This window comes from Pseudorasbora parva, chromosome 13 (genome assembly GCF_024679245.1).
Source record: "Pseudorasbora parva isolate DD20220531a chromosome 13, ASM2467924v1, whole genome shotgun sequence".
NCBI classification, from domain to species: domain Eukaryota; kingdom Metazoa; phylum Chordata; class Actinopteri; order Cypriniformes; family Gobionidae; genus Pseudorasbora; species Pseudorasbora parva.
The window spans coordinates 35,756,441-35,775,785 of record NC_090184.1 but is presented as its reverse complement, the minus strand read 5'-3'; the positions used below and the strand labels follow the sequence as shown (position 1 = coordinate 35,775,785).

At 38.9% G+C, this 19,345-nt stretch overlaps 1 protein-coding gene across 1 annotated transcript in view; it reads right to left on the bottom strand.

The window, feature by feature from the left end:
* Positions 1-11,633: 11,633 nt before the first annotated feature.
* Positions 11,634-19,345, bottom strand: part of qsox1 (quiescin Q6 sulfhydryl oxidase 1) — a 30,910-nt gene continuing 23,198 nt past the window's right edge. The window contains exon 12 of the mRNA XM_067414162.1: positions 11,634-13,236. Coding sequence (XP_067270263.1) covers positions 12,356-13,236 — 881 coding nt within the window. The 3' untranslated portion in view covers positions 11,634-12,355. The remainder of the gene's footprint in view (positions 13,237-19,345) is intronic.

Sequence of the window (19,345 nt, the reverse complement as noted above, 5' to 3'; positions counted from 1 at the left end):
GTCCGAACAACGAGAGACCTGTGCACTATAATTCAGCGAAAGGGTGCGACTCCCGCTGACCCCGAGCACATCTAATTACTGCCAGTATTTCACGGCATCCGCATTTTGACACCAGGAGCTGCAGCTCCATCATATTAGTAAAATGCAGGTCTCTGCATGCAACTGATATAGATCAGAATTCAACCTCTCAGTCTTCTCCACATATATACCTGTACAAATGAAGGTAACACTTTATTTTACAGTGTTCTTGTTACACATGTTACTGTAATAACAGTTAATTATGCTTAATTACATGCAACTAACCCTATACAAAATCGTAACCCTATCATAACCCTATAGTAATAATATGTAGCCTGGTTAATTATTATTACTCAGTACTTAAATATATATTACACTTAAATTATATTACACATAAATTACACTGTAGCAATGACACCTTAAAACAAAGTTTAACCCAAATTAATGTCAACTTTACAACTGTAGGCTACTATTCAAAATGGTGTTCATCACAGAAATTCAGATAATTAAGTAACGATTTGCATCATTATAATCAAATAAATATATATACGTATCTTAGAGAGAGAGAGAGAAAGAGAGAGCGAGAGAGAGAAAGAAAGAAAGAAAGAAAGAAAGAAAGAAAGAAAGAAAGAAAGAAAGAAAGAAAGAAAGAAAGAAAGAAAGAAAGAAAGAAAGAAAGAAAGAAAGAAAGAAAGAAAGAAATACAATAAAACAAAATATTTTATTACGTTTATAATGTGATTTGTGCATCAGCAGGTTCATTTGATATATTTGATATATAACAACACACATTTATATTGAACAGATGATAGGTAAATAGTGCACATTGTGAGTGTACAAATAAAATCTGTTTTAGCTTTTGAATCCAAATATTTCGAATTAAATGACTTTACTACATATAGTAACGAGGAATTACATAATTATTTTGAACAAGTAAATTAAATAACAATGAATTCATGCACAACACATTTAAAATGTCTATTCGTGCTACAACACGAAAACAGCAGTGTTTGTATTTGACAGTAATTCACACCGTTTAGAGAGAAGCTGTCAATATCATGTAATATCAAAATATATAAAATATCAAAGTGTATATAGCGCGAAAAACAAACAAATAGGCTACTTCTCAGTCTCCCTGTTGACTAATAGCCGCTTGGCAAATGCTGTAGGCTATTTGTTGTCAGTTTCCCTCCATTTGTTAATTTAAATACACTTAAAACAGTGTCACACATAAAACATGTGTTAAACAAATACGAAGCGAAAATAACCGCTGTTTGCGCAAAAAGAAGCACATCACTTCGCAAAGAGCGTCATGCAAACCTACCGACAGTCGCGTGGCACTTCAGCGCTTCACGAGCTGGACAGCGCTCGAGCACACAGGAAGTCGCTGTAGAATTCTCGCAAATACGAAGAAATACTACAAAGACAGAAACGTTTTACCTCTCTACATCAGTCTGGTGGTTTCTATTCCGCGTAAAGAGTAAATACAGGCTGGAACATCAATGTCAGAAGCCGTTCCCCCCATTTTCCCTGCAAAGGAAAGACAGAAAGAGACGAAGAGACCTCAAGAGAGGGCAACAGAGAAAATTAAATTGCACTTGGGGGCAAATTCTATTAGGGAATAGTTATTGTCTCTTGACAGGTCCTGTCCATTTACGTAATTAGTTGAAGTACGAGGTTCGGCATTGTTTAATCAGAATCTGAATTCAGAGTAAGTTACACTTAGGAGACATTTACCTGGGTGGGCTTCTCAGTTACTATGCCATATCAGTCAGTTATACATGATTTAACTAAATATATTAAATATATGCATCCAGTATTCAATATGCAATATACAATGCACAATACCCTATAATATACATACAATACAATAAAAAATTGTTTAATGGTATAACTGTGAACCTTTCTTTTAAAAAGTGAAAAACCATACAACACAGTGATGGCTGACCACTGCAAACCAGGTCAGGAATAAATGGTCTAATACGTTCTAATTGGCTAAGGGGTAGATCCTGCTTAGGTTAGAAATTCAATTAAAGGCGACGGTGTTTCACCTTAAGCTTACCATTAAACAATGAAGGATCCCCTGTAATGTTTTTACCCGCTTCAGCAATCGATACCTTTATTTATGTGTGTTTAAGCGGGCTCCCATGAAGCATAATGATTCTGATCTTATGCATGATTTTTATCGTGTTATTCAATTGAAGAAAATACTTTAAATTAAAGTGCACATCTAATAGCATAATTAGATAAGCACTGAATAATACTAATGCACAACATGCACTTCTGTGTAGGCCTAATTGTTTGTTTGTTTTTTGATAGCATGAATACACCTTGTCGTTGTTATTGTAATCACTTACATGGAGCCTAATATGTGTTACATGACACTGAAATGTTAAGTAAATGCAACACATTTGGAGTTTATACAGACAAAAAGTTGTCATGTGTCGTCTAAGACAGATCGGGGTAAAAGAGAGGGGTATTTAGCTTGTAATATGTAATTGTTTAAAACGACACTGATGAACATCTTTGAAGCATCTTCATGGAGATTACATTTCCGGTGTTTGCTGACAAGGCCGTTCATTCTGCTTCATTAACGCATGTTGATGGACATTCTTGGGAAGGCATCCAAACTCATCTTATTGACATCATCTGGCCTGTCCTATGAGAAGAATGGGCTTTCAGGATAGAGCCTGGCCTTATGCTGATCTCAGATGACCTTCTCCACCCTATATTCTGCAGTCGGTATGAAGGGCGGGTCAGCAGAGATCCACAGACCTAGTCTACAGTCTACAACTGCTTGCCAAGAAACTGTTCATAGCCTATATACTCAGCTTAACTGCTTTTTTCAAGCAAGTTTCCTAACATGTGCAAATATTTGTATGAACATAAAAAAGATTTAACAAATGAGACATAAACTGACATTTCACTGAGATTTACAAAGAGAAATGGAATAATGAGTATCTAAAAAAGGGGTGGTGGCAGTCAGTAGGCCTATGTGGTGTGTCCACCAGCTGCTTGTCAATAATTTTACCCCTTAGAATTCATCTTTGATAAGCACATACTGAAATGTTTTTTTCCTGTGATAAAAGCCTTAAAATAGCTTGAATGTAACTCTTGCTTCATGTAGTATACGCTGAACCATGAATATGCAAATTATCCCCACCTCCACTCATTCAACTTTACTGTAGTAAACACCGCACAATATCGCTCTTTACAACGTCGGAAAACTAGCGGTTTTTAATATTAGCATTTTGCTTGACTACGTTATCAAACAGCTAATAATGTGTTGCTAATGTTACACACACCATGTTGATGTTCGCCATCTCAGTCTGCCTTTTGAAAATCAGCATCCTTAGAAACGCGTTTTGAACATCATAGAACTTCAGTGGAGAAACTTAAACTGCAATTCACCAACTGGCCACTAGAGACAGGCTCCAAGGGAGTCAAATCTGCATCTCCCCCATGTTAAAATACCAAACTTTATAGAATAAATCTTTTTATAGCATGGTTAAAAAAAAGGTTTTGGTCTATATACTGCAGATAATGTTCATGATAACTCTGAGGGGTGTGAATTTTTTTTAATAACTCATCCATTTAAATTATATTAAAGGGGTCATATAATGCCATTTTTGTACAATATGATTCTTTAGTGTCTAAATAGAAACTTTGTAATATACTTTAATTACAATTTCTCATTAGTATAGCACTAATTTTACCTGCAAACAGCTCTGTTTTCAGCAAGCCATTTCAGTGCATGTGTCTTTAATGCTAATGAGCTTTGCTCACCCTGCCCTTTGTTCTGTGGGGTTTGACCATAGGGTTTGACACAACACACGTGGAAGGTTGCCTTGCCAACATTGGAGGATATATTTTGGAGACCAAATGTCAAAGGGAGTCTCTGAGGACACATCTGTGCAACCTTATCAATTTGAGCAAGAGTCGGATCCGGGACAAGATGACAGTCCCAATTAAATTCGACTATTAAGGCTCGAACAGGACGTTTCTGAATGGTTGATTAACGTAATGTCACTTTGATCTATCTTTGTATGTAAGTTACTGGCAGGGTAAGGTTAGCGTAGTGAGATACAAATGCTGTGTGTTTACTGATGTTACTGGTATTGTTCATTGACAGATAGTTAGTTCATTGTCAGATTAATGTTATGACAAAGCTAATGCTAATAAAAATTTGGCCCCACTTTACATTAGGTGGCCTTAAGTGCTATGTACTTACATCAAAAAATAAGTACAATGTACTTACTGTGTTCAAATTGTATTGCCAAACACCTTTGCTGATATTGAGGTGGGATACGGGCAGAGTTAGGGACAGGTGTGGTTTGTGGGTAAGTTTAAGGGTAAAGTTAGGTGTAAGGGAAGTGCCAACTGTGTAATTACAAATGTAACTACAGAAATTAATTACAGACGTAATTACATGCAGGTATTTTTAAAAATGTAAGTACAATGTAAAAACATGTATGTGCGCAATAAGTGCATTGTATCAAATGATTAATTAAAATGTTAGTACATAGTACTTAAGGCCACCTAATATAAAGTGGGTCCAAAACTTTTTATCGTTAAATGTCGGTTTGTCAGTGATGCGTAACATTTTCTATGCAGTAACTGTTACAACATGATTTTTTTTACAGTAACAGACACCATTATAAACCATCAAAAGTAAGCTTAGTGTAGTGTTACCACATCCACGTTAACTTTATCACCAGCGTACCCAGTTTGTAATAACACAATAACCATAACGTATTGTTCATTATAAACGTGGGATTATGAATTATACTGACAACGTCATCCATAGAAAGCATGCCGTAATGCAAGTTAACTTACCCTGTAATCTTTAGCCGCATTCATCGTGAAGCGTACAAGCCTTTCAAACTACACTCACTTCTTCTGGAGGTGCAGCAGGAACAGATCCAGGCTACCGATCCTTTTTCAGGAGCAGCTTCTTAGCAAAACCTGCTTTATACTGACCCTCGGTCATAAAGCAGTCTGGTGAGAAATGCTTCACGGTTCACGCAAACATAAAACCATTGACGAAAACAAAACTCAGCCACTGCGTCTTCAGCGGTTCGGATTTGGGAACATCAAAATGACTGCTGTGTTCATTATTACACCCAAGAACAGAACACCACAATCGCTTAGACGCCATTCTGCTCCAGCGAATCAGCAATGGCGGACTATGATGAGCTCGCTCAGGGCAGATCTGAGGTAAAACGCTGCTGTCAATCAACAATCATGGGAGGAGGTTGATTTGAGACAGGAGAAAACATATAAGGAGATAATAATAAAAAAACACTGGATGGATTTTTATCATTATAGGATGGTTGTGTACAGGCACTGCCAACACACATTTCAGTACAATCAACTTGTAAAAGTGCATGTACATTATATGACCCCTTTAAGCCTTAAAGTTCTGCATAATTAAGGGCATGGTCAAATGAGTGACAAGTGAATTGGCGCTGCTACCGTTTGTCTGCTGTCAGGGTGTTAGTCCACCCACGTCCCACCTCTTTGCCCATTTTCGGTTATGTAGGAGTGATGCGCGGTGACTTGCTGGCAAGATGGCGACGGCTGGCTCCGCCCACTTTTGGGCTTCAAAAATGCTCTTCAGGAACCTACGGGTGACGTCACGAACACTACGTCCATATTTTTTTATAATCTATGGATCTTGCTGTGAGATGTTACTCCACTCTTCCACCAAGGCACTTGCAAGTTTCAAAACATGTCTCAGGCGTTTCCTGGTGTTTTTTGGAGTAAAAATTATTTATGGTTCATTAAATTAAACCCTTTCCAATAAAGATCTGTAATCCTGATTTTACAAAATGAGCATGAAAAGGGGACATTTCTCAATTTTTTTTCCTTCTTTTTGCTGAGTTTTGAACTTGCTTTCATATAGCATTGGATCGAAGGACAATAATATAGTATATCTGAATGGAGCATACCTTACTTTTCTGTACCAGCAGCACGGTGTCCCAGTGCGGAAGGCAAGGTTCATAAAGAAATGATTTACTGAGTGAAACTTGACTGACCTTCACAAAGACCAGAGCTGAAACCCTTGGGGAGGAATTGGAACGATGAATGTGAGCCAGACCCCATCACCTAACATAACTGCCTGACCTGACTGATGTTACAGTGTCTGAATGAGACCACACACCTGCATCCATGTTCTGTCACAAGAGAGCAGGAGCTGTTACAGCAGTAAAGAAAAGACCACGTTACTATATGGTTTTGAAATAAAATGCCCACATATCTTTGCTTATGTCGTGTGCAGGGAGCTTGCTCTTGTTCGGTTCAAAATAAACACTACCAAAACAAAAGGAGATATTAAGACCTTTTAAAACATAATTTAACCTTAAAAGCCTAGACAATACAATGTAATCTCTTTTACCTTTCAACCAGATTTGGGGGGCTTATATCAAAAATCTCATCACATGGATTCAGTATAAAGAGTTCAGATTCATGGACATGTGCTTTATAACTCATAGTTAATGGGAAACAAGTATACCCACACATGCGCACATACATACACACATACGCGCATACATACATACAGTTTTCTTACAGTGGTTTAGCATGTCCTACCACCTCTCACCTGTCAACAGTCCATCCGTCCAATCTGACTGACTGCATTAAAGCTAAGAATGAGGGCTGCATCTCGAAATATACATACATTATGGACAAGGAGAGGAACGACGGTAGTAAAATGAGATTAATCTGACCTGTTTGGCTTCTGCTTTAGGGCTAAATGTAACATTTAGGGGTCAGAGTATAAATGAGCTACAATAACGAAACCATATATTAACCCTTTTCCTCTCTTCACAGAATTAATTCACTCTCAGTGTGCATACACACTCACACACCCTGTGTACGGCTATGGCAGAAGCTTTATTGTATTATTAAAATCAGAGTGGTATGACAGCAGAGGTATCAAACCTGTCCAGCATTTTAATACCAGTATGCGATAGACCATAAACACGCAAAGTACATGCTGGAGGGCCTCAGCAATAAAACCCAGCATTGTCTAATTTATGGAACACAACACCAGCGACACAAGGTGATGTTTTACCCTTGCTTTCTGCCGCTTTTGGTTGGGGGCTGGGGCATTATCTTTTGTTCCATTGTTCGCAAAGCATACAAACAGGTCCCTCGCTTAAAGTCTGGCAGGAAACAGGAAGCACATCATAATGTGTCTTCAGTTATACAGTCTGATTGGAGACGCAAGCAAGATTGGATAGAAAATCCATGAGTGTTTATTACTTACCAACATGCTGACAAATATCTGGGATGTATAAACAGGGGCGTGGGACTGGGGGGATAAAGGGTACTGAGTAACCAGGGCCCAAGGCAGGGAAGTCCGTTTTCTATACATACACATACATGGTACGGGGGCCCAGCAAGATGGTTTGTACCCAGGGCCCAAAATTTGGTGCTACGCCCCTGTGTATAAAGACCAGTCAGTTCTGCCAATTAAACACAGTTAGTTATTGTATAATATATGCATACAAATAAATTCATAAAACGTTTTAAAAGATCATTAAAATGGTCTGATTAGGAACAAATTACATTCATTTTAAATGCAATAAATGTCATCGTGACTAAAAACCATTTCATCTTAACTAGATGTTTAACTGTGCAAAACTTGCTTCCACAATGCCAGAATGTGGCCACATGTGGTTTCTAATGTGTATGCGTGTTTTTTAGCAAATCCATCTCCAAGTCCGATCTTTATACATCATACATCAAAAAAATTAATGGCACACCTCTCTTAAGGATGGTTCACTCAAAAATCTATATTTGATGTTTATCTGCTTACCCCCAGGGCTTCCAGATGTAGGTGTGTTTGTTTCTTCAGTAAAACACAAATGAAGATTTTTAACTCCAACCGTTGCTCGTATAATACATGCCAATGGAGTGTTTTTCTATGAGAGTAAAAAACACATAGACATACGGATCCATATTTAACCCTGTGGCTCGTGGCGACACATTGGCGTCTTAAGACAGAAACAATATTATTATTATTATTATTTTTTTAACCTCATATCAGGCAAATCTCATCTAGAATTCCCAATGCCATTACTTCCGTAAAATAAGGTCAATAACCCAGTGCGATCATAGACACATATTTATTTTACATAGATTCATCATTCGACCGATCCGGGCCAATCGCACAGACACTAATGAGGAATCTTCTATATATATATAGAAGGCCAATATATATATATATATATATATATATATATATATATATATATATATATATATATATATATATATATATATATATAACCTGGCGTGATTATATATATATATATATATATATCGCATATACATATATATATATATATATATATATATATATATATATATATATATATATATGTATATGCGATATATATATATATATAATCACGCCAGGTTTTGACCTTCTCAATGAACAGCATTGGGAATACTAGATGAGATTCGTCTGATATTAGGTAAAAAAACAGAAAATCTCACAGAAATCGCTCGTTTCGTGTTTTAAGACATCAAAGTGATGCCACGAGCCACAGCTTTTAATATAGATTCGTGTATGTGTTTTTTACTCTTATAGTGACTCTAGAGAAAAAAAAACTTTTACATGCATTATACGAGCAACGGTTGGAGTTAAAAATCTTAATTTGTGTTTTACTGAAGAAACAAACACACCTACATCTGGAAGCCCTGGGGGTAAGCAGATAAACATCAAATTTTCATTTTGGGGTGAACTTTCCCTTTAAAGAATTCTTAAAGGGACAGACACACAAATATACATTTCTCTGTTCAAAGAACATATATTTGTTTTTTTTTGTCCATTCAATGAAATCCAATGTTGTTTGGACACTCAAAAATCATGTGTTCCACAGTAGAATGTCATACAGGCGTAGGATGACATTAGGGATAGTTAAAGGGATAGTTAACACAAAAATGAAAATTCTCTCAATGAGTCTACTCACCCTCATGTCATTCCCAATGTATATGACTTTGTTTCAAGCAGGAGCCATTCAGTGGGATTTTGTTGGATTTACAGAGATGTATTATGTTCCTGAAAACCTTAATTTGTGTTTATCTGAAGAAAAAAAGTCTACTTTAAAAGTGTTTTTTATTTTAAAAAATCTTTAAAGGGGGGGTCTAATGCTATTTCATGCATTCTGACTTATTTAAACTCAAAGAGCTGGATTCTCATGCTAGCTAAACATGACCATTTAAAAAAAAAAAAAAAATATATATATATATATATATATATATATATATATATATATATATATATATATATATATATATATATATATATACGAATTGGACATATGACAGATTATTTCTGTGCCAAATACACTCCTTCAAGATTCTAATAAGTTTCGAATAGTTTTTTTTCGAGGTTGGCCCTGTATGACTTCATAAAGGCTGGAATTGCTTGTATGGACACATCTCCCGGATGATTGTGTGAGCACATCGACCACAGCGAGAGCAAGAGCCCATCAATGAGCTTCGTTCGGGTTACGGGAGCTGTCTGCAGCGCTGTCATTTAGTTTTTAGACCACACAATTTACAATGTTTCTGGATGTAAAGAAAAGATAACCTTCAGCTTCCCAAATAACACAGTATTAAGGAAACAGTGGATGCGGTTTGTTTTTCCGGAGCAGCAACAGAGTTCTGCAATTGTGTTTGTTTGTTCCCGGTCATGAGTCTTCACGACAGGTGGGGAGCGAAACTGCATCAAATGTCTGTTTTGACACAATCACGATTAACATGAGATTGGCAGAAACTGTGTGTGTTATGTATCCTTTAGTGATGATTTTTTGCGGGAACTATCCCTTTAAATGTAGCAAATAAACTCAAAAAGACCATGTGATCTCTACTCATCCTCTTTGTCTTTTCCTAGGAGCTTTGAACTTCAGAGCTTTTCTTTTTAATGTAGTCGCCATATTTTCAAACGCTCAACACCGTCAGCCCAAAGACTCATATAGTACATCTAGTAAAGAAAAAGAAAAATAGGACAAGCAAACAGAGATGTGGGACAAAGGGCGGCGCTCAGATTTCCACGAAAACCCTAAAGCTCAAGATCAAGCGACGGTGCCCTTCAGATAATCTGGAACACTTCAAACCCTTGTCTTTCTGTGTTCCTCTTCAGATCCTCTCTCCCTGGGGGTCACCACCCCCTCCCTGGCACAGCCAACTTCCAAGTGTGTGAGGGAAGAGGCCTTGAAAGCCGATTGCGTTTTAATAAAGTTTATTATCGGGTGGGGGCTAATCCCCGTGGTAATCTCCCGCAGACCCAAAGGAAAGCAGGATTACTCACTTGCTATAATCCCAATGAAATTGTTAGGATTTAGCTAGCAAAACAGAGCAGATGGCAACAGGCTAGTTCTTCTTCCACCCGTGGGTCTGCTCACCCCTTCCTCGACCACTCCTCACCCTTAAATGCAACATGATCTACTCATTGAGACGAACACACGCGGCACAGAGGACACTGATAGTGTGAATGATGCTCAGGCTTTGGAAAGGCTATGATGACCAAAGATGGTGTATCATGAATGGTTAGTCACATAATCAAGTTTACAGCATCCGGTTGAGAAATTGGTAAAATCTTCAGGAAAGACTGGATTACACTATGATAGCGTATTTTAACAATCTGAGCACATGGTCTGAAGCACATGGCGCAGGTTCACTTAAGGCGTGTCCGAATCCCCTTTTGCCAGTTTAACAACAGAAAAAACAGTTGCAGGCCAAACACATAGTCCAAAAGGGATGTACCTAGTCTCTTATTGAGTCATGGGTGTGTTTTGGGCGTGATGTACAATAAACCAATCAGAGTCTCATCTCCCATTCCCTTTAAAAGCCAGTTGTGTTTGCACCATGGAGGATTTACTATTTACATGGCGGAATTTGCGAGGGGAAAGACTGAACGCTTCTCCAGAGAGGAATCCTTTTTATTTTTAATATTTAAAAATGTTTGTGCGCTGCTGCACATCCCTGTGTGTGTATTAAGTTGTGGACCCACCTTTAGGCACATATTAGTAACGCGCTCTTTAAATAACACAAAAAAATACTGCGCCATTGACTCTAGAACAGGTTTTTGTTGGTCGTGCGAGTCGCTTTCAGTTGCCACAAAATAGCAATGCGCCAACAGTGTCCCTGAACATGCACGCTCATGAGAAAACAGATGGGTGCATTTGCTTTTTAAAAATTATACAATTATAATTGCGTTGGAAAACATTTGCGCGAGAAGGAGTCTCATTGCGCCGGGTGTACGATAGGGCCCTAAAATTCAGAATTTTTTTCAAAACATTAGTCATCATGCACTGTCCGACTTCGTAAATGGTTACAGGGAAAAACTAGGGGTGATATGATAAAACAAATGAATATAAGTGTTCTTAAATCAGAGTTTGTTGCCATCATACAGTACATGATTTGTGCAGTGTATTCCAGCCGTTACTCTTTCAACTGACTGTCCACAGTCAGATTAGTTTGTGATGCACACTACTATAATACGTTTTAAAGACACTGGAATATAAAGTAAACATGGTTAAAAAAAGCAAAAGTACAACAGAAAAAAAAAATACAATCAGAGTTTTAAAAACGATAAGACATTTTTTTGAAAAAATAATTTTAATCAGATTTTACAGAGCAAAGCTCTCCATTTCAGAAAATGTTTAGTTCTTGCTTACCTAACGGGCACAAATCATAATGTCTGTGATTCTGATAGTTTCAGGTACTTGTTGTAGAGTTGCTTTGCTATACACATTCATATCCTAAAACAGTCGTATGAAATCTAAAAATATATAATATTTGATCAGGAAGGCACAGTAAATTAAAATGGCTTAAACACACATACAGGTGTAGCTCTATCACTGAGCGGTGTATTTACATTATAACCACAATCATAGATTGGGTATGAAAAAATGCTGTGTTTTTGTGATAAAATATATCGTATCTAAAAAGTTTGTTTAAGGAATATTATGAAATGAGGGTGATTTCATAATATCTGAGATACAGATATCTTTGAGTGGTCATATAAAAACAAATGTTTAAACAAATGAAAGACATTAATTACAGTTAAAAATGTTACCATAAAATGCTTCTAAGAATGCAAAAATTAATTCCACAAGCAGCCCTTCCTGGACACAGGGTCTGTAAAATGAGACTTTGGCATCTTTTAGTACACTCTTAATTACTATAAAATCAAAATCAGTACTTTGTAATCTATGTGCATTGTTACTTTGGCATTGAAGCTGTCAGGTTCTCTAGTAGCCACAGCTTTTGAGATTTGGTCATTGCTCCTAAAAGTACAAGTTTAAACTGGAGCGATGCTCTAGGCCATAGACAATTTAGCACGTCGTAGCTTTATCCTCAGTTTAAAATACAGGTACATGGCGACCAGACACATGGTGGAGAGGAGGTAAAGCAGGATGCACAGGCTCACATCCAGCCTGGAGAATCCCACGCTAAGCAGGGACATCCAGCGCTTGCTCTGGGGTCTGGGGTACGGCTCTATCCCAACCCCAGCACCGAGGTTCCCTTCCTGGCTTCCAAGGTCTCGCTTCACCCTCCAGCCTCCCTCGAACTGGAGGTCTTCCGCATCCTCCTTCTTTTGAAGGCTCCTCCGTCGCACTACTCCCGACATGGCTGCAGCTCGGAGGGCTTTGGCTTTATAGTGTTGGCTTACAAAGGAATCCAGGTCTACTATGTCCTCCTGGCGCTCCCGTAGTTTCAATCCCACGATTCTTGGCTTGTGTTGGGACTGCGGCTGCTGTGGCTTCTCCCAAGGTGTTTGGTTATCGGTTGTGTCTGCTCCAGCCACCCCCATTCCCTCCAACCCTGCAGGGTACGTCTCGCCAGCCTGCTCCTCCGGTGCTGGTTCTTCCTCTTCCTCCTCCTCCTCCTCCTCCTCTTGAGGGTCTTCAGCAGGGTGGTTGTCGAGAACCTCGCGAGCTCTCCGTTCCATCCCTCGCCTGGCTTCTTTCTCCATCTGAGCGGCCACCTGTCGGTTCTTCTGATGGATGAGAGCCTGGGTGTCGTTCTGCAGGTAGTCCGTCAGAATGCGATCTGAAGAAAAGTAGTCTCGGAGGAAGGTCAGCACCTCCTCCTGGTTCCAGTTGTGATCACCGGTCCTCTTTACACCATGACAGCTAGGACACAACTCCGGAGACGGCCACTGAATCTTAGGGAAATGAGGGTCCTCACTGAGGTCTCCTGTGTGAGATGAGAAAAACAGCCATCATAAATGGAGTTTCATAATTTTATATAAATAAACCAAATCAACCATTTATCAAAGGAGGAGTTGAGACAATTAACTATTAAATTATTATTACAACTTTCACATTTCACACCTGAAATTGTTAATTCAAAGTAATTCTTGGTTGTCCACCTGTGGAAATGTTATCAAAGTATACAATATTGTTTTTTTCAAGAACATTGTCAGGTATTACACCTAATAATCAAAAGAATTAGAAATTATATTTTGCTAGAAAACAAAGCCTTGTTTAACAATAAATCTCCCCCTCATCACTGTATTAAAAACAACAACAATAATGTAATTTACATTGTAAACAATTTATACATCATGGAAGTTTATTTATTTATTGTACAACCTTTAATTAATTCCATAAAAAAGTGTTTCTAATACAGTAAAAAATAAAAAAATAAAATAAAATAAGAATCAAATGAGAACAAGTACTATAATGCGACTATAATGGGAATTAAAACAAAAAACCTCAAAAGTAAATTGTTTGCATGTATTAAAACTGCGTGAATTTGAGGGCGAAACATGCTTAATTGTTAAGAAAATAATTTTATATATAATTCATATTAAATCTAGTATATATTTATATTTAAATGTAACCTGGACATGTTTTCATGGGAATCACCCACTAATCCCCATTTAGAGGTGTCAAACATTGCTTAACCCAAGGCTAAAACAGGCTTTAACCCAGTTTAAAAGATCAATCATTTAACTTAGGGTTAAATTAAGTGGGAAAAGCCCAAATGCGATCAATTATGTTAGTTGACAGCTTAACGTATACCTGGAGAAGAACCCTTCATTTTCTAATATATTACATGATCATTCATTTAAAATTTTGATGTCAAGATTTAGTTTTCTAAAAGTATCTGAAAACAATATTTTGAGGCTTAAAATCTGTTTTAATTAGTTCAGAACAAAACTCATTCTGTGTATCAGAAAATAAATAGGCATAATAAGTCAAAATGGAACAAAATCAGGTTTGAGAAACTGTTAAATTTCCTCTTCCTGTCATACAAAATTCAGAATTTTGCCCAACCTTGAAGGGCTGTGAGAACCGTGTGTGTGTGTATGTGTGTGTGTGTGTGTGTGTGTGTGTGTGTGTGACAGGTCTAAAGACATGATCAATAGACCTGTGGGCTCTCCCAGAGGGAGGATTGTGAAGATAATAGATGAGGTTGGGGTGAACAACACACCCCTCCCCGTCCACATGCACACGCACCAGCCTCTTCTCTTCACACCCCCTATGAACATGCCACCATCTCCAAATTGAATATGAAAGCCAGCACCTCTGGTCTGCAGCTCTCCCTCTAATGAATTACTATTTTTTTCCCTTCAGATGTTTTCCTTTCCTCCCTCCCCCCTCCCAAAAGCCACCCCGGACGGAGGCATCCACTAATAAATTGCTTGTGGCGGATGTCACGGGGTGGCCGAGACACTACAAGAGGTGGCAGCAGTAGTTAGTTTACATCCCTCCCCCATCTCTTACGTAGATTAATCTGATGTATATATGCATGTGTGGACGTACTCTGCATACCGCACTTTACATAAGAGATACATCAATTTTACTACGCGTCTACAGGAACCCAGGGGTCTTTATGCCTTGCTCTGTGACAGCACTCATATCTGGCTGTGATGTGATGCAATGCCTATGAAGATCTTACTTTTAATCATAGAGCCCTTCAGCACAGAGGTGACTTCAGCTGTAGCACTGTTAACATTGATACAAAAGCTTGCTGGGGCAGTGCATTAATATTCATGCGTGTGAATAGAGAAAGAGCTGTCACATAGGACAGTTCCGGTAAGCGTGAGTGAATGTGAGTGCCGATGGGTGGGCAGGGCTCCTGTGTTCGGATGAAGGGTGGATTGGAGGATTGACAAAACAAATGCAAAACAAACGTAGCCTAAACATCTTGGGATTTTCAAAAGAAACTGGGGAATTGGAGAGGCAGAGGAAGAGAGAGAGGGACCAAGAGGTATGCTTGGAATGGTAAACTAACACTATTCCTACTAATTTTGTAGTATGCAAAAAATACAGTGAAATAATATAAGTATGCAATATACCCGACTTATATTACTATAATACATACTCAGCGTAATCATAAGTATACACCCTAAATATTAAACTTGTAAGCAAAATAGACAATTGTGGGTAGACTCTTTTCACCAGTAAGCAACCAGCTAAGGCCCAGTTTACACCTGGTATTAAAGGGGGGGTGAAATGCTGTTGCATGCATACTGAGCTGTTTACACTGTTAAAGACTTGGATTCCCATCCTAAACATAGTCAAAGTTTCAAAAACTAATGTTGGACGTTTGATGGAGTATTTCTGTGTCAAAAATACTCCTTCCGGTTTCTCACAAGTTTTGGAGAGTTTTTTTCGAGTATGGGTCTACTTGACGTTAATAGATCGGAAGGTCCTTGTATGGGCCGTATGGGCTCTTCTCCCGGTAGGGTGCGCGCGCGCGTCACTAGCGCAAGAGAGGAAATGCACGCTGTAAACAGTAAACTGCTCTCAGCTGCAGATCCAGTCGTCCGTGAACACTAATGTCGGTTATAGTCCGCGCCGCGCTCCACTTCATTCCTCCACTTTGACATTAAGCGACTTCAACGCTTCAGCACAGCATTCCGGGAAGGCAGCGCTGCATTTGAACCGATTTGAACGCAGAAATGCTTCAGTCGCATCGCAAAGTGGATCTCCACACTCCAAGAAGTGTGTTTTTGACGGAGTGGTCCCAGCGATAAAGGTTCGGTCCTGCTTTGGAAGCAGCCGGTAAGTAAAACTGCTTCAAATGTCTGTGCTGTGCTTATCGTCGCGTATGTAAACATCAGTAAACGACACGATCGCGTGCTTCGTCAATCAAATGCACTAACGGACTTCATTGCTGTTCTATGTAACTTATAACGTTACACTACTCTGACGTGCAAAACCGTTTTGCTTGCTACTAAGGTTTGGTCGCATACAATAGTCCATAAACTGAATCATGTCATGTTGACAGGCCTCTAAATACAGTACATACCAAAGAGACGGACGTCCTGCTGTTGCTGTTTCTATTTCAGCCTCCGAATTAGATTCTGGATCATATCTATTAGCTGAGAGAGCGATGGGTTTCTCCACGCTTGAGGACGTCATCGCTCTGCGCATATGTCATTCTTTAGCTCCGCCCACACGATGAGCATACGCCTCCAGGCGCTCGGTTTTTTCCGGAAAGACGGAAGACGAACATTTTTCTACCTGAGAAAAATGTATATATTAACCATTAGTTATAACCAAGGAATGCAGCAAAGCATTTGTGAAGCCACAACACGCACAACCTTTAGGCAGATGGGCTACAACAGTAGAAGACCCCACCGGGTACCACTCATCTCCACTACAAATAGGAAAAAGAGGCTACAATTTGCACGATCTCACCAAAATTGGACAGTTGAAGACTGGAAAAATGTTGCCTGGTCTGATAAGTCTCATTTCTGTTGAGACATTCAGATGGTAGAGTCAGAATTTGGCATAAACAGAATGAGAGCATGGATCCATCATGTCTTGTTACCACTGTGCAGGCTGGTGGTGGTGGTGTAATGGTGTGGGGGATGTTTTCTTGGCACACTTTAGGCCCCTTAGAGCCAATTGGGCATTGTTTAAATGCCACGGCCTACCTGAGCATAGTTTCTGACCATGTCCATTCCTTTATGACCACCATGTACCCATCCTCAGATGGCTACTTCTAGCAGGATAATGCACCATGTCACAAAGCTTGAATCATTTCAAATTGGTTTCTTGAACATGACATGACATGAGTTCACTGTACTAAAATAGGCCCCCACAGTCACCAGATCTCACCCAATAGAGCACCTTTGGGATGTGGGGGAACGGGAGCTTCATGCCCTGGATGTGCATCTCACAAATCTCCATCAACTGCAAGATGCTATCCTATCAATATGGGCCAACATTTCTAAAGAATGCTTTCAGCACCTTGTTGAATCAATGCCACGTAGAATTAAGGCAGTTCTGAAGGTGAAAGGGGGTCAAACACACTATTAGTATGGTGTTCCTGATAATCTTTTAGGTGAGTGTATGTTTAACGTAATTAAGTATTAATGATATTCAATATTAAACAGTGCAGTAAAAACTACAATATTATGTTTTGGATTGTTGTGAGGTAAAAATTTTCCAAAGAAAAATATTGATAAAGTGCATACAGTATACTTGAAAAATAAAATTACTTGGAAAGCAAAAATACTTTTCTACTGTCCAGCTCTGAAACAACACAGCAACACACAAAAAACCCTCAGAACACACAACTCACAACTCCATAGAAATGCCCTAGCAACTACCAAGAACACCCTAGAAAGTAGCATCTATATAGAAACTCACTGAAAACCTCTCACTGAAAACACCTTAACCACTTAGCAGCACACTAACAACCAAAGCATTGCAGTGTTTTACATCTCTTGCTTAATTTTGGCAGAGAGGTCAAATAATGATTTTAAGCTTAATAAACATTGGTTTTATGGACATTTGTGGAGCTAAGAAATGCAGTGAGATCATATGTTGCATGCCGCATACCATTTCTCATACTATTTAAAAACAAAATACTTCACAGTATACAGTTAGAAGAGAGAAGAGGGAGAGCAAATAAAGATGTCCCCAATTAGTTTTCACAAAGCTTAATTTATTTGTCTTCCCTCTGTAGATGTCTCCCCCCTCGACAAGTGGTAGCAGTGCTGGGCTGAGGCTTGTTGCTTGGGCCTTTATGCCAGTTAAATTAATTGTGCAGCAGTGATACTAATAGGCCACTATTCATGCCTGGTTAGCTGTGTGTGTTTGTGTGCGAGATGGGAGGGAACTACTAAAGAGGCTCACGATAAGGAGGAGAAGGAGGGTCCCTCTTGGGAACCGAGAGGAATAAAGGGTGTCGGAGGGTGGGAGGCGGAGGAGGAGCAGGGGGAGTGCCACCCACCTCACACACACTCCGTTTTAGCTACTTGGGCCAGAGACTACAAAGCAGAGGAAGGCTTGATGCTGGCGGCGTGGCGTGTGCCACCTGCTGTCCCGGGTGTCTGGGGAATAGAGGGCCGCGTGCCCCAGGCAGGAGACACTGTTGCTGTTTCAATTGTCAAGCGGTAGGAACGACTCTCCCGGGACACAAGAGACAGTGAGACCTAATCAGCAGAAGTGAAGGGGACCTAGGGACACAGAAGAGCCATAGGGGGACACACATGGGAGACTTTTGTCCAATTATTCATGACTTCATGGCTGGTAAAAACAGAACAGACGCTAAAGAGGCAGGAGACATCAAAAGAGGACAAACAAATGAATTAAGCAAGTGTGAAGAGAGGCAACTGCCTCCCTTTATAGCCCTTATGGACAACAGCCATGCAGGCTGATAAGTTGTCAGAGAGATAACTAAGATTTTTATTTATTAAATGTCAACTATGTAACCAGTTCTTTGCAGTCACTTTTACTAGTGAATTCTTATTTAACTGTAAGGTAACAATGTTCTTAACAGAACCATAAATGAATATAACTTCAACAACAACAAAAAAAAACATTTAGATTTACATTCATTTAGCAGATCCTTTTTATCCAAAGTGACCTACAAAATAAAATAAAATAAAATAAAAATAAATAAATAAATAAATAAATAAATAAATAAATAAATAAATAAATAAATAAATAAATAAATAAATAAATAAATAAATAAATAAATAAATAAAAATGAAATGAAAAACATCACTGTAGTTGTAAAACAGGAAATTATAAGGTGGAGCAACAGCAGGTGTGAGAAATAGAAAAAGGGATGGATGTAACTGGAGGGAGAGAGAAAAAGATAGATAGAGAGATAGACAGATAGAAGAGAAGAGGACAGCTGGTGTCTGCCCAGAGGATCGTCGAATTAAAGGGATTTAAAGGGAAGAAGCTGCACTGGTGCTCTGGAGAGGGAAAAATCCACCCAAAAACTCCTGGTGTGCTCTTCTTTTCTCATGCTCCATAATATGGTCAGGAGTAACAGGACTGAATAATATCCTTGGTTAAAAATGATCTGTACACATTGAAAAGCCATAACA